Raw genomic sequence first — 16972 nt, forward strand, 5'->3', positions numbered from 1 at the left:
CCGGCCACCCCCTCTTTGCGATTCCTCAGCTCACTCCCACCGCCAAGAGTGTAGGGGAGCTCCACCGTAACACTGCCCTTTTTGACCAATTCCTCATACTAAAGTCTTTCAGCTAGCCGCAATTGTCCCTGATTTCGACCCCACAATGTCTTCTTCCTCTGATTCAGTCTCATCTTCTGACTCCATTTGAAATCTTGACATGCTCAGTCTCATCTATTGATACATCACTCATGTCAAGTATCAATTTACAGTGCATCTGATTTTGTTTAAATTTAATGATACTCACCGATTTCCGATAATGTGATTTGCAGCAGCGCTTAATTGAGTGTGGAGATTCATCGAAAACTGATGTGAAGTCAAAGGATGAAGAGATAACACCAACTAGCAAAGTTGTCGGCAAGAGACTATCTGACACTGTGGGATCAGAAATGGTCGAAGATGATGCTAGTCAAGTATCAACCAACAAACCAGTAGTCAAGTGCATCAAGACTGAGAAGGATTAGCATGAGTTGAGCAGCATGGCAAGCAACTGTTTATTTTTCTGCAGTGTGTTTTGATTTTTTTGCAGTTGGGTTGTTTTTAAGTATTTTGGATTTTGGTGTTGTAATTTTAAGCCCTTTTTGCTGAACCATGTTTTCGTATTTATATCAATCGATTTATAATATAATATATTGAGCGTTGCTCTATATGAAATTGTCAATGGTGAATTTATCCCTTTCAGGACTTAATATAAATTATAGATCAGTTATATAAGTTAAATGCTTTGCTAGGTTTTCACTGGAATCTTGACACATCATTGTCGTTACCCATTATACATTGTGCTGCCGTCTGTGAATCATTATCAACCTGATATGCTAGAGGTGGAATTACTCAATTATGTTTCACACATCAGTTGCAGTTCAAGTTTCTTCGTCATTTTGTAAGTTATTTTCAGTTTGGTTCAAGTGCAGATTACGTTTTGCTCAGTTTTTCGTGAACAATGAGCATGCTTACATACATAAAACCCATAACTTCTCAAGATTGTAAGTTGCACTGTGTTGATTCATTGCACCCTTATTTCTGTTGTGAAGGTGCATTTGGCAGCACCAAATCAGATAATTAAGTCTAGCAAATTGTAGTCGTGACAAAAATGGCTCTAAAGACTATTAAATAAAGTTCAAAATAGAATCAGTTTGTAGATGTGTAGCATATAGTTAGTTTTTTTGTGAATGATGTTATAAATTATAAATTAAATATAAATAATCGAAATAGGAAAATCCTATTGATGTTCCTCTCCACACTTTTTTCGTCAACTCTTTGTATTTAAACAAAAGCGATCTGATTAATCTCAGTGTTTGTAGTACGACTTTATGGTATATATCATTTCGCTTTTCAATTCTAAGTGTACTGATATACAACAGAAAATTTTAACTTATAAATCCCGTTGCATTGTTATCAACGTAGGTGCCATTTCAGATTTTTATGCATTTGATATAGCAGTACCTTTATTTGATATGCTTCTGTCAATAAATTAAAAAAAAAAATAGAGAACCATAATGATAAAAACTATAAAGTGTTAATGATCTAATTATCTAATTTGCAGTTCATATTAACGTCTTATAAGTGTAATTTAAGTTAGAGTCATGCTATATAGCACGATAAACCTTAGGCACGAATACACACGACAGATGGAACAACACGTAATTTGTTGGGCAATAAGAGATATAACACTTCACATGGCAAGATTCAACTCACATAACACTTTATCAACAACAAATATTCAATGTTGGGACTTATCCTGCACCGATTGCTAAAGTTCTATAGTCAATAAGACAAAACATGAGATAAGACAACATGAAGGCCATACTTAAGTGGTTTGGTGAAGTGGCAAAAAAATGAGCCTTAATGTGATTCCTCATAAACAAATCAATTACTTACACACTAAGTAAATGAATCATTTTAAAGTACATAAAAATTAAAAGAAAAGAAGTTTGGCATTGTCGTGCATTTGGATTGGTGCTCAATGTAATTAATAGTACAGGTGCCTTCTCTTTTCTTACAACTGTGGTTGTCCCCATATTAATTGTACACTATTAGGTAGGAATTAATTAGTAATAAACATGGTGATTGCATAAACACAACCACAAATGAGTGTATAAGGAAGTTTTCCCGAACATGTAACCATTTTATGATATTATGTGACTTTTTTAGTTATCACACTACAATTATGCATCGTAGTTTCTTTATGTTATATATATTTTTTTGCATTATATAAATATTCATAATGTATATGACCCGTACGGCAGCACAAGTAGATGTACTAGTTCTATTCAGCACACTAACCAAAAAAACCCTAATTTGAAACATATTTTAGAAATTAGGGTTTTTTTTGGTTAGTGTGTTGAATAAAGTGGATTCTTTGTACCCACATGCTTTATTCCTTGTTTATTTCATGGTTGAGCATAGGGGGAAGGTCTAAAACTGTCATTTCTCTGTGTTTTGGAGAATAAAATGAGGGGTAGGACGAAAAATGCAACAAAAATGATAATTGAAGGACCGTTTTGTTCTGTTTTAAAAAGGCAAGACTAGTTTCGTGAGTAGACCAAAACACGAAGACCAAAAGTGTAATTAAACTTATATATTATCATTCTATAGGTAAAGCCATCTATTTTTTCGTTTCATTAGTGAAATTTCGCCTTCAAAATAATTGTTCTCCCTCAGTCCCCTACTATGAATCACATAACACATAGTAGAAGACTTAAATATAAATTTCATAAGATTTTACTGAATTGATGCAAGAATGTTTACAAGAAATTGATCCCAAAAGAATTGGTGCAAATATATATCCAAGAAATTTATAACTGCCATGATTTTTGTTTTTGTTCGTGTGTCGTGGTGACCTTGAGTAGTCTGTGACCGACGGTAACTGCCATGGTTTTCATTTTTAGAATCGAAGATGAACATGATTTGTTTGTATTTTTTTATCATCGCGTTGAGTTTGTCAGTTTTGTACTGAGTGTCGCTTACACCCGTGCAACGCGCGGGCAGCACACTAGTATAAACTACATGAAAATTAAGATAACCATGAGACGAAGTTCCTCGTCGGTTCTCTCTTTCTTTGTTGCGCTGCTTTTACTTGTTGTTCCTCCAAAAATTTAACGCTACTTGAATTGGGTAGTATCATGGTGTGGTATATTCCTACTTTTAAAAAGATATTACTTCATTGCTTACACCTACACAAATTTAAACTATTATCCAAATTTTCAACTCTTAAAAAAAATATGTTGGCCCCAACGAAGCTAATTATGATATACCCAAAATAAAAGAAACAAACACATCAAAAAACAAACGGAGAAGAAGTAAATGAATTTTCCTAACACTACCATCGTTTTGTCAAGTCTCATAATAATAAATAAAAGAGTATGATAAAAGAATAATCTTGTTCAATGTTTTTATTACACTGCTATGACGTAACACTATAGCAGCCAATTTTATGACATCAAAACTTGATAATTTGTGTGTGATTTGATAAATATGGTGCAAGATAATGTACGCAAATTGATGAAAAATAATTTAATGCTGAGAAGAGAGTGATGGATTTGATTCCAAATTAAAAGAGTCAGACAAAATAATACTGCTTTAAACAAAGAGACTTGATTAAGATGGATTAAAAAACTATGCAATTGGACATGAAAACCCTTTATGCTATAGCTAGTGGATTCTATTAACAAATACAATTGGTTGTATTTCGCTCGCCACCTTTAAGAAATTTTTCTAGCTCGAGCGAAAATTAAAAGCATAAAAAATGAATGTTTGGATTCACTATTTTACAACTTTGAATAATTTTCACCTATACACATTTTTGTAGCTTTTTTTTACTGATGTGACACAACGACTATTATAGGATTAGATGATATTGCAGAATTAATCTTAAAACAACCATTTCCTAGCTACATCAATAAAATAAAAAACCTTTAAAATTGAGTGAAGGTAGAATATATTGAAAGTTATGAAATAAGTAGATTAAAAATTCAATTTTAAGAAGGGTTAAATAAGTATTTAGTCCGTACAAAATTATGAGCTTTTAAGTTTAATCACCCAAAAAAATTATTCACCTGTAGTCCCTATTTACTATTTTGAGGAATAGAAATATTCATTTTTAAAAAAAAGTTTTTAAAATAGAGACTTTCATTACAATTTGGAATATAATGGAGAACTAAAATTATAATTAAATTTAATATGAACAACACTTAAGGCTCGTAATTTTGTAGGGATTAAAAATATATTTAACAATTTAAAAATTAAAAAGATTAAAACCATAATTTAGTTGAAATAAAAGGACAAAAATCATTTAAACCTTTTAAATTTAGACAAAGTGAAACACAACTTCTACCAATAAAAAATCAGAAAGTGCTTGAAACAACCAAAAGAAAAGCAAGAGGTGTGAAGTAGTCGTAAGCAAATACCTCATGGTAAACAACTTATAGAATCTATTAGTAGTATAAGTTTAAAAGATGTAACGAAGCAAGTAGTATGAAGTGTTCGTAAGCAAATACATCATAATACATACATGGATACTATAGAATTATATTTTAAACATACTTGGCTCCTTCCCTGAGTGTGGGGATGAAAAATTCATCTGTTAGTTAATGAGTTTTATTAAAGATCAAATTATTCGAAAATATCTGAATTTAAGTTTTGGATAAAATATATTTTTTGTTAGACTATACATACCCCACGAGTCACGGCTGAACTCTGAATTATCGTGACTTCTTTTTCCAAGAACTTGAAGATTAACAAAAACAATTAACATTTGTCATTTGAAAGAGAAAAATAATTAAAACAAACACACCCTAAGGAAATTGGGAGGTATAAAGTTCTCATGAAGGTGCGAATAAAATAATTAATATTAATATCCACAAATATCGCTTTATTAGTCATTTCCATGAATAGTTTAAATATTAACCAAACACATTTTCTCACAGGAATAAAATTTCCATCGTTATATTCTCAGAAAAATTATCCCCAAAATTATATTTTGTAAACTTGAAACAAACACCCCCTAATTAAGTTTACACTAGAGATTATATGAGATGGAAATAAATTAATTTGATTCACCAGAGTTTACTGCAAGTGTGATGAAACATCGAATTATCAATGTAATCTTATGAGAACCGAAAAATTAACACACACAAAAATAAAACTTGTCATTTAAAGAAAAATCATAATTTAATTTATGGATGAAACATCAAAATTATCAATGTAATCTTCTTATGAGAACCAAAAAATTAACACACACAAAAATAAAACATTTGTCATTTAAAGAAAAATGAAAACTATAAATGCAAATAAATAGTGTTATTTCGTCTAAAAATAGATAAAAAAAAAAAAAAAGTTTGCTATAAATACCTTTATAGACACACTCTTTGCCCCTACAAAAACAAGTTGACCAAGAAGAGGTTTTAATCATCCATTAATTGATTTCAATATTTAAGGATGTCCCATGCAGCTTGCTTCAGTCATGATGCCAAATCTGACTTGCAAAGAAATCTTGCAGATTTCCACCCTTGCGTTTGGGGAGATTATTTCATTCAATATGATTCAGAATCTGTGGTATGTACATATTGCTATTTATTCCATTAAATCATAGATATTACAAACTGATTAGACTTAAATGATAAATGAGTTTCATATAAGAGCAAACTCTTTGGAAGAAGTCGAACTCAATTCCTAAATACAACAATTATTTATCATCCTTCAAAAAAAAAAAAAAAACAATTATTTATCATACTTTATTTATCTTCCGTTCAAACCCTAAATTAAACATCAAAAAGTTGAGCCCTTGGAAATGTCTTTTTTTGTTATCTCTATTTTTTCATCAATAAATGTCTTTTTATTGCTTCAAAATATAAATTCTCAAACACTTGCAGGAGCTTGATCAGAATATCTCAGCACAAATTGATGCACTAAAAAAGGAAGTGAGAAACATGTTTAATATCTCAAAAACTGAAAAGCCCTCAGAAAAAATTAACTTAATTGATTCGATATGTCGTTTGGGTGTGAGCTATCATTACGAAAATGAGATTGATGAAGTTATGCAATACATTCACAAGAGCTATGTTGAAAATGGAGAAATAACTCTTCAAGACAACCTTTGCACTCTTTCTGTTCTATTCAGGCTGTTGAGGCAACAAGGATTTCATGTGTCACCCAGTATGCATCAAACTAATTTACATTTGTTCTTTTGAATTAATTCATGGTCTACTTACAATAATTAATTGAAAAAATTGAGAAGCACACTTAGTTCACACACACAAAAAAAATTACTATACGCAAGAAAAATTCGTACTTTGTACATTCTAAGTCCTAAACCCTAAACCTAGTCTCTAATTTTTTGTCATCTCTAATTTTTTGGTGGTAACTCAAATATATAGATGTGTTCAACCAATTCAAGGATGAACAAGGAAACTTTAGTGAAAGACTTATCACAGATGTTGAGGGGATGTTAAGCTTGTATGAAGCCTCACATATGATGGTTCATGGAGAGGAGATCTTGGAAAAGGCATTGGCTTTTACTTCAACTCACCTCGAGTCCATTGTTACCCAATTGAGTCCTTTTCTTGCAGCACAAGTCAAACATAGCTTAAAGCAGGCTCTCCATAGGAACTTCCATAGGCTAGAGGCACGAAGGTACATTTCAATCTATGAGAAAGATCCTTCACACAATGAAACTCTACTCACTTTGGCAAAATTGGATTTCAATATTCTCCAATGTCTTCATCGAAAGGAATTCGGAAAAATTTGCAAGTAAGTACTTCAATAACACACGATCAAAATCCTTTGAAACGAAACAATATTAACAGGAATATTACTTACAAAATTAATCTGTTTATATAACTTTTTTGCTTTTGAACTTTATAGATGGTGGAAGGAAATCGATATCCCTAAAAACCTACCATATGTACGAGATAGGATTGTGGAAATGTGTTTTTGGGTCTTGGCTGTATATTTTGAGCCCCAATATTCTCAAGCAAGGATAAAATTGACAAAATTAGGTGCCTTATTATCGATCATTGATGATACATATGATGCATACGGAAGCATTGATGAACTCGAACTTTTTACCAAGGCAATTGAAAGGTTGATTAATGCATCATAGTTACATAAATTTTCTTCACATTTCTTTTTCCTTGCTTATAAAAAAAATTCATGGTTGTAATGAAAGTGTGGTTTTCAGGTGGGATATTAGCAGCATGGACGGTCTTCCTAACTACATGAAATTAATTTATATATCAGTCTTGAAGGTTTTGGAAGAAGTAGAAGAAGATATGACCAAAGAAGGAAGGCTATACACCCTTAAATACTATATAAAAGAAGTATGAGTTTGTTCTTTCTTTTAAATACTAATTATTAGCAAAAACTTATCATGAACGATATTCTGTTTCTACATAGTAATTGATAGGCAAATATAACTTATATTAGAAATTAATCTCAATTTTTTTTTTAGAAAAATATTTTATTATTTTAGTGATTTTGTAATAAAACTAATAAATAATTTTAGAATTGAGTGAATATGTAAAGGGGGCTGGTAATTCGAGTTCGGTCGTGAGGTAATTATAACTTGATCAAGAATTATTTCAAACAGGAATAAAACTTTGTTCTCCATATATAATCATTCGTCTTTTGAATCCTAATAAGGAAGAAAAACAGCAACATAACAACTAGCATATTAATATTATTTATAATTAAGAAAAAAAAAATACTTGTTTGAAGTATATTGGAAATCCCCCGGACAAACCTTGCTAAAAATCAGAAAGAGATGTACTCCTCAACAAAGTTGCTACTGCGAAATCCTAATTAATGAGATAGTAAGAGATCTCTTCCAACTTAATCAGATATTATGAGTTCAAATTCAACCCTAAAAATATGTCAGTATTAAATTTGTTCAGCTGGAAGAGCTTTGCAGAGATATCTGATTCACACAAACAATGACATCCGTCCGATCTTTTGATATGTTTTAAAATATAATTTTTTATTTTTTTTATATTGTGTTGATGACAGTTCCAAATGGTTGTCCAAGCTTATGTAACTGAAGCTAGATGGTTCAACAATAACTATGTACCAACGGTAGAAGAATACTTGCAAATATCAAAAATAACATGTTGTCATTCATTACTCACAACAAGTTCTTACATTGGCATGGGTGAGACAGCTACAGAGAACATTTTCAAGTGGGTATCTAATTGGCCAAAAATTGTTGATGCAATTTCTACTATTTGTAGACTAATGGATGAAATTGTGACCAGTGAGGTATTTATATATCACATCTATATCTAGATATATAGAAAATTTAAGCTTTATTTCTCTCTAATGTAAGTTTTTTACACAATAGAAATTGTTGCATTGATTTTTTTTTTTATTACATAGTTTGAACGTAAAAGAGGACATGTTTGCTCATTGCTGGATTGCTATATGAAGCAATATGGTATGTCAAGGGAAGCTGCTATTCAAGAATGCAAAAAGGAAATTGCAATTGCTTGGAAAGTTGTAAATTCGGAATGTCTTAGGCCAACCAAAGTTCCAATGCCGTTTCTAACCCGCGCTCTCAACCTTGCGCGTTTTATGGATGTAGTTTACAAAGATGAAGATAACTACACACGTTCTGAAGGACTAATGAAGTCATATATCAAAGCTGTTCTTGTTGATCCAGTTCCAATTTGATCATTAATTTTTATGTTTTGTGCTTTATGTTTCAAGTTTGAATTAGAAAAATGCATGTGTGCTTTATGTGCTGCTTGGTTCACAATATTTGAACAATTTATGCTATTTTGATGTAATATCTAGGCTTAATTATGCACTTTGGTCAAGTCTGTTGCAAACAGAAAGATATCTTATTTTGATGTAATATACGAACAAGTTATGTGTAATTTGAAACAGTTATGCACTATCTAGGGCAAGTTATGCTATTTCAAATTCTTGTTAATTAGATAACTTATTTGCTACCTAAATTGTGTACCAATCATGTCTAAATTTTAATTATACCAATCATGTCTAATTGCAGGTATATAATCATTCACGTAACAATTGTCACAAAATCAAAGAAATTGTAAATATTTCTACACATTTCGAACAACATCAATTTCATTAAACTTCAAAACCCCTACAATCCGATTCTGAATTAAATTGATGTCACTTTTCATACTGAATAATACCTTTATATGCATTGTGTACCAAATACCTTTTTAAGCATTATATTTGCAGATTCTTCTTCGAAGTAATCCATTATAGGTAAACCATATATACAATCAAAAAACAGTTATAGGCAACTCATTGTCATAATGCTCTTGGAATTGCACATATTAATTGCCAATTATTTAAACTTAATGGGATTTGAACGAAGAACACTTGTACTCCTGTTTATGTTATTTAATCTTTTATTTGGACATCTTGATTTGTTGGTCAACTTAGCATGGTTTGGTCCTTATTTGTTCGAAATTAAGAAAAATAAAAAGAGAAAAAAACACAAACAACAAAATCCAACTCCAAAGCACCATGGCAATAGCAGACAAAAAAATTAACATCAAACACACGAGTTTTTAACCCCATAAGCTTCTTTAAACATGAAAAATAAATAAAAATTAATGACCGTGCATCAACACTAGTTTTTAGTCATGTTTATTTCGTGTTTATGACAATTAGAGAGTCATCTGCTTGTAATTCATGGTGAAATTAGATCAAAACAGGAATAAGAGCCCAAAAGAAGAAAAGAGAAAAATATTCCTAAATATGAAGAATCGTGCCACGATGAGCAAAGATCGTGCCATGTTGCAAGGATGTGGAATTCAAGGATACTTTCTGGAAACTTCGTGGCACGATGAACTGTGAAACGTGCCGCGATGGTTTGATGAATTTGCAGTCACGTCAGATTAATGAAGTGATCGTGCCACGATTGTCCCGTAACGTGGCACGATGATGGGCTTTCTGAAACCCTAAAATTCTTTCTATATAAAGCCACTTGAGGCCAAGGATTAGGGTACTGATTATTACTTCAATTTTGAGCATAGAAGACACCAGGAGACTAAAGAACAAGCCATGAATCTCATACCAACTCATAGTTGGTTCGAATTTATGTATGTTTACTCTTGTTTATGCTTATGATCGTTTTGATATGAGTATCTAAACTCTTAGATTGATTGAGCCATGATGAACCTATTGTAATATATGGATCAGTAGTTGAAGCTCTCTTTATTATCAATATTATTCAGTCTTTATTCATAATTATTTGTGTTCATTGTTTTTCATATGATTATTTGCATGACTATTAACTCTAGATTCTTTCAATAACATAAATTGATCTTAGAAATTGAATGACTACTAACCCTAGCTTTTAATCCTGAAATAGTAATTCTATTTAATTCAACATAGGAACCTAGAGATAGGAAATTGAGGGTTATGACATATAAATTAACGTTCTGACATAGCTTTCGCAGTTATTCAATCGGTTTAATAGATTAAAAGGTTATAACTTATGAAATGGTTTTCAGTCAAGAGATTAATCAAAAGTACTTAGTTAATTTGTCGTAAAGATTGAATATTAATTGAGAATAAAGGGAGGTAGACTACTCATATAGAGCAATAGCAGATTCACCGGCTTAAAATTCTTTCTATATAATGTCAGTTGCGGCCAAGGATTAGGGTATTGATTATTACTTCAATTTTGAGCATAGAAGACAGCAGGAGACTGAAGAACAAGCCCTGAATCTCATACCAACTCATAGTTAGTTCGGATTTATGTATGTTTACTCTTGTTTATGCTTATGATCGTTTTGATATGAGTAGCTAAACTCTTAGATTGATTGAGCCATGATGAACCTATTGTAATATATGGATCAGTAGTTGAAGCTCTCTTTATTATCAATATTATTCATAATTATTTGTGTTCATTGCTTTTCATATGATTGTTTGCATGACTATTGATCCTAGCTTCTTTCAATAACATAAATTGATCTTAGGAATTGAATGACTACTAACACCAGCTTTTAATCATGAAATATCAATTCTGTTTAATTCAACGTAGGAACCTAGAGATAAGAAATTGAGGGTTATGACCTATGAATTAACGTTCTGACATAGCTTCCGCAGTTATTCAATCGATTTAAGAGATTAAAAGGTTATAACTTAGGAAATGGTTTTGAGTCAAGAGATTGATCAAAAGTACTTAGTTAATTTGTCGTAAAGATTGAATAGTAATTGAGAATAAAGGGAGGTAGACTACTCATATAGAGCAATAGCGGATTAACCGGCTTAATCATTCATCTCGAAGTAATTTTCTCTCGCATTTTATTTACTGTTTATTAAACCCAACTCTACTGCCTAGGGCAAACCAAATATCTTTTACGTATCATAAACGATAACGTCATTGCTATAATTGAGATTAATACAGTCCTTGTGGAATAATATTTATTACTACTTCGATAGTTTTTGGTACACTTGCCAAATATCTATCAAAAATCACAGGACCAAGTCCGATAAAATCTTCCATGGTGTAACCAAAGTCGTCTAATAATACTAAGAAACAACAATGATCACCACCAATGGTGAAAAACAGTTAAAAGGGAAAACCAACACAAGAAAGGAGAATACTTAGGTATCGTTCCCTACACACTATTCGCTCAGTTTTTCACATGAATGCACCTAAACATTGTCGTTTAAAAATGATTTGGATTAATGGCGGTTGGGCAGTTTTAATAATTTATTTTGTAACTAAAGTTATGAACCGGATGAACACTAGCTATTCGAAGAACTGCACATAAGTATTTTTGCAAGAGAAAACCTCTACCAAACAACCTAAAGAGAAGGTAAAACTAGTAATACAATATATATAAAAAAATTCAAATAGAAACGATTGTGGGGAGACAAGGATCAAAACGTTTTATATGTGCAAAAGCCATAAGCAAGCGTTATTTTTTATTATTAGCAAAGAAAGTAAATTTTACCCTTTTTGTTATTTGATTTTACCATTTTTTTTACCCTTTTTATTATACACGCAGGCCATCATCAGAAGACGGCGAAATAAAATTTCTGGTTTGAATGTGGAAAACATGGTGCACGAATGCAAGCACTCTCAAAAGGGAAGCCTCAAAGTTTTTTATGCATCTATCCCAATCAAATGATCCCTGTAAACCTCTCATATAGTTTACAACTGGATAATATTCCATCTCTTGGCATTAGCTTGATGGACCAGCTTCTCTTGCCTGTCACTATGGAAAGGATTAAAGATTCTATTTTCCCTATGCACTCTTACAAAGCCCTAGGACATGATGGATTTCAACCGATATTTTACAAAATTTGTTGGCATATTGTTGGGCATGATGTATGGGAAATGGTGTCTGCCTGTTTGGTGCTTTTTCTTCCGGCGTTATTGATCATACTCTTGTAGAGACCTTGGTTGTTCTCATCCTGAAAATTGATATTGCCAAGAGTTTCAAAGAGTTTCGTCCTATCGGCTTATGCAACGTGCTTTTAAAGACAATTTCAAAAGTTCTAGTTAGACGTATCATCAGACCTTTCTTGGATGATTTTATTGGTCCTCTTCACAGCTCTTTCATTCCCAATAGAGGTACTTCTGATAACACAATTATTGCTCAAGAGATTTCTCACTGTATGCGCAGGAAAAAAGGTAACAAATGATTTTTATTATTTATAGTGGACTTTGAGAAGACTTATGATTGGGTAGATTGGAATTTCCTAAGGTTAACCCTTTCGGAATTTGGGTTTCCTCCCTCCACAATTAATTTGATCATGAGTTGTATTACCTTTTCTTCACTTTCTTTTAAGTGGAATGGTGAAAAACTTGATAGTTTCAAACCGTAGAGGGGTTTACCACAAGAAGATCCACTCTACCTTATTTATTTATTCTTTGCTTGGAGTTATCTCTCATGATACAACATGTTACTAGCAACATCTGGAAGTCGATCAAAATTTCCCAAGAAGATGTGCTACAAGATTATTCCTTCCGGACTATAGTTTTGGACTAGGTACTTAAGATTTACATATATACTCGGCTACCTAAACCCCGATAATTTCAACTTAAGAAACATTTTTTTTGCACATTAACATTGATCATAAAAAAATAAAAAATAATTAATTTTTATATAAGGGATAAGCTGTTTTTATAAATTATCTTAAAAAACTTATTAAAATAAGCTAAAATCAGCTTATAAACAATGTTATAATGAGAAATGATAATTGTACAACCACTTTATTACAACTTTTTGATAACTTTCTCTTTCATACTTACATTATATTTTTATTCTCTTTTTTTTTTTTTTTCTCTCTCTCTCTCTCTATTGTTTTGGACTAATAAGAAGAGAGAAAATAAAAATTGTCATCAAAATTGTTTCAAATGATTGTACATATATCAGTACTCTTTTTCTTCAACGAAAGTCAATATAAACATGTTGTCTAGGGTTCTACGAAAGTTCCAAATTTCATTTATCATCTTTTACTAGAAATGACATAGTGTGTTTCGTCTTGTACTCTCGTCCCAAATGAGTGAAGCTGTCCTTGTCCTAATGTCAGTCACTGTATTTGATATTTTGATCATTGTTGTGTGGCTGTGATCCAACAAGAAAGGAGATTAGCTCAAAATATTCAACACTTATCAATTCAATAGATTATGCATGTCCATATGTGGAAAAGAAACAAGAGCATACTCAAAAATCAAATCAAATCATTTATAATATATGCCTTATTTCCACGTTTATAATTTTAAGAGAATGTTTTTTTCTTCTCTCCTTCTTCCTTCTGTTTTCACTCTTGTCCTCATTCTTCTTCATCTCTTCCTCTTATCGTTTTGTTTCTCTTTTCATGATTAAATGCTAACACTATTTAGCATTTTAGTAAAACTGAGGTTGCACTAGTAAAGCTAGAAACATTGCATAAATAAAGTCAAAAAATTAACTACTGATATTCAACATCCTATAAAGACGTATTACTTATCCAAATTGATTTTTTTTTTTTTTTTAAAAAGGCAACAAATTGATTTTATTTACCTACCATTGTTTGTTAAAATCTTGGCCACAATTGTTATTTACTTTAGGAATATTTCAACCACGAACAAAATTAATGCACATTATTTGACAAACAATTCTTCGTACCCGCCATTGCATGAATTGGAGCCATATAAAAAATAACGCAAAAAGGAAATCAATTCTCCATATAAAAAATTGGAGCCATTTCATAAATCTACTGACAAATAATCTTCTTTTAGGTATTATTTTCTCTACATACTTTTTTATTTTCTTCACGGGTAACTCTTGATTACAAAGAAAAAACATTAAATCAGAGAAAGTTTTATCTTCCGTAGTATGTAAAAATTAGATTTGGAGACACGAATGTAATGGAAGAGGTGGTGTGGGAGGAGAGAGAGATGAAAAATAGATTTGAAAGGATGAAAACAAACAATAACATAATTTAAAATAGGATCGGATGGAGTACTTAATTTAAAATGCTTAAAGAATGCCCCGATACCCAAGGCATCTACAAATGCCACCTCCTAAAGAGCACCACACAATTCCCACTCATAGCATCATCTCAAGAGACAATCAGTTGCCGCGGCAAAACTTTAATTTTCTCCACCAATTCTTTCGCCTTTTTAATTATATTTTTGAAAATACAATCATTTCTCACTTTCTAAATTATCAAAATAGCCACACTATCCGTATCCCTTTCCAACGTTCCCAATGAATAAACAAATTTTGGGGGCATGATAAAATTGTTACCAAACCACCACATCAAATTCAACCAAACATTAATTGACATATCACAATGTAAAAATAAACGCGCGAACGAGTCTCTTCCATCAACACACCAACCACAATTCTACCCATTATCCGGAGGTAAAACATTCCTTCTCGCTAGATTAACTCTTGTTGGAGTCCTATCAAGAAGTAGCTTACACAAGAAAGCTACCACTTCCGATGGCGCCGATGACTTCCAAATTTCACCAAAAACTCTCATTTCCTCTTCCGTACGCTCCTCCTCCCAAAGCAACAAGTCTTCCAATTTGTTATACATCGACTTCAACGAAAAATAATTCATCTTCCTCTAAACTCCAACTCCACTTATCAAGATATAGATGCCTCACAAAATTTCCTAAATCTTGCAATAAATTAATGAAAATATCGTTTTCCCAATCAAAATATTGACACCTCCAAACAAGGCCCCAACTCCACCGGTTATGTCATTATTCCACATCTCATCCACCGTTACCTCTTGTTGATTGAACATAGCAAAAAGTCTCGGATATTTATGTATGAACGGTACCTCCCCTTTCCACACCACCTTCCAAAAACTAATATTACATCTATTTCTAACTTTCTTAACCACCTCCGCATTAAACCATAAATGCCCCGCCCCACCTTCCAAATTAATAATGTCCTTCCATCAGCTCGAAGCATATCTAATCCAAGAATTTGTACCTCCCTCCAACAACCCATTTACTCTCTTTCCCTATTTCTCCTCCAAAACATTCTTCCAAAGGGCATTTTTTTTACTCAACAACCTTAATCTCCATTTAAGCAATAGACTCAAATTCACCAATTTAACATGTCTTACACCCAGCCCTTCATTTTCCTTCGGTTGACACACGCTCTTCCACTTAACCCAATTAATTTCCCTCCCTCCGGCCACACCCTTCAAAGAAACTTGTGTTGGATTCTAACAATCTTCCTCCCCATCTTTTTCAACATTTTACCACTCTAACGTCATTGTTTGTTTTTATTGTTTTGTTAATCATTTGAAATGAGTTGATGTTTTTTTTTTTTTTGAAACGAAATGAGTTGATGTTCTAACAGTTGGTTACATACAACTTTCAGTCCTTCTGTAAAAAAACAAAAAAAAAAAAAAAAAATCAATCCTAGTGCAAAGTTTGAACCCGTGTTTTCATATGGATTTCAAACTGCAAATATATGATTTTATTTACTTGTGAGCTTTTAGTCTTAAATATATTTTATATCCGAAAACAAACAATTAATTTGACGCCTAAAAATTCAATATAAAAATATGAGTGAATGATCAAAATGACATGAAAAAAATTTAAATAAATAAACTGTTATATGAAATTAAATTAAAAGACCACAATAATAATTTTGTCAAAATAGTAAACTATAAATTCTTGTCATTTTTTCTTTTGTCATTTTCCTCATCTCAAATTATTGTAGGTCCATCGAAAAAGCTACACGTGGAAAAGAAACTTAATAATGGAAACAGTAGTTTTGTCAAAAATAATGGAAATAGTAGCTCTATCTCTTTCTACTCTTTTCCTCTATCTATCATTCTCTCTATTTTTAAGTACTTAGATGAGTCATATATGTAAATATTATTTATTTATAATTTTATCTAATAACTATTTAATCACTTCAACAAAGTGTCTCACACCAATTGACCCACAAATCATCTATCAATAATTTTATATAATTATATTTTATTTATTTTATACCATTACACGTGATAGTTATCAAGTTTGAACCATACAATTGTCTTTCTTTATCATTAAAATATTGGAAGCATAGCAATTTTGGAGAGGGCCAATGGTAGTAATATTAATTTTATCTTCCTATAAATATTTTTTTTTTCACAAAATTTCACCTTCTACATATTGTTCTTTTGTTATCTTTTAATCTCCAATCATATTTGCATTTTCTTTTGTCAAATGGATCCCAACTAGTGGAACTCTACTATAATTATATGCAAACCCCAATCGATGATGGTTCTCGATATTTTCAATCTTTGACGTATCTACGACCACCACTCCTTAAAGTGACAGTTCTTAATATCCCAAATCTTTTATGTTTCAATCACCACCATTCCTTATCGAAAATGGTTTTAAAAATCCAAGATCTTTTATGGTTAATCAACACCATTCCCTACCGATGAGAGTTCTCAAAATCTACGACATTTTATTTTTCAATCACCTAACGCTGAACCGAAA

General features: G+C 31.6%; 1 protein-coding gene across 1 annotated transcript; it reads left to right on the forward strand.

Moving 5' to 3' along the window:
• The first annotated feature begins 5410 nt into the window (after positions 1-5410).
• On the forward strand, positions 5411-8926 carry LOC11421083 (probable terpene synthase 2). The gene is made up of 7 exons (XM_003618309.4): positions 5411-5592; positions 5910-6192; positions 6414-6786; positions 6901-7119; positions 7217-7355; positions 8041-8289; positions 8407-8926. The coding sequence occupies exons 1-7, from the start codon at positions 5476-5478 to the stop codon at positions 8698-8700; spliced, it is 1674 nt and encodes a 557-aa protein (XP_003618357.3). The 5' UTR covers positions 5411-5475; the 3' UTR covers positions 8701-8926.
• The last annotated feature ends 8046 nt before the right edge of the window (positions 8927-16972 follow it).

The sequence above is a fragment of the Medicago truncatula genome, chromosome 6 (assembly GCF_003473485.1).
Source record: "Medicago truncatula cultivar Jemalong A17 chromosome 6, MtrunA17r5.0-ANR, whole genome shotgun sequence".
In the NCBI taxonomy this organism is placed as follows: Eukaryota; Viridiplantae; Streptophyta; class Magnoliopsida; order Fabales; family Fabaceae; genus Medicago; species Medicago truncatula.

What these genes read in the sequence shown, in the direction of transcription:
- LOC11421083 (XM_003618309.4), top strand. Translation starts at nt 5,476, where the DNA reads ATGTCCCATGCAGCTTGCTTCAGTCATGATGCCAAATCTGACTTGCAA. An exon ending in TTTACCAAGGCAATTGAAAG is followed by an intron (nt 7,120 to 7,216) that starts GTTGATTAATGC and finishes TGTGGTTTTCAG; the next exon opens with GTGGGATATTAGCAGCATGG. An exon ending in TTAAATACTATATAAAAGAA is followed by an intron (nt 7,356 to 8,040) that starts GTATGAGTTTGT and finishes TGTTGATGACAG; the next exon opens with TTCCAAATGGTTGTCCAAGC.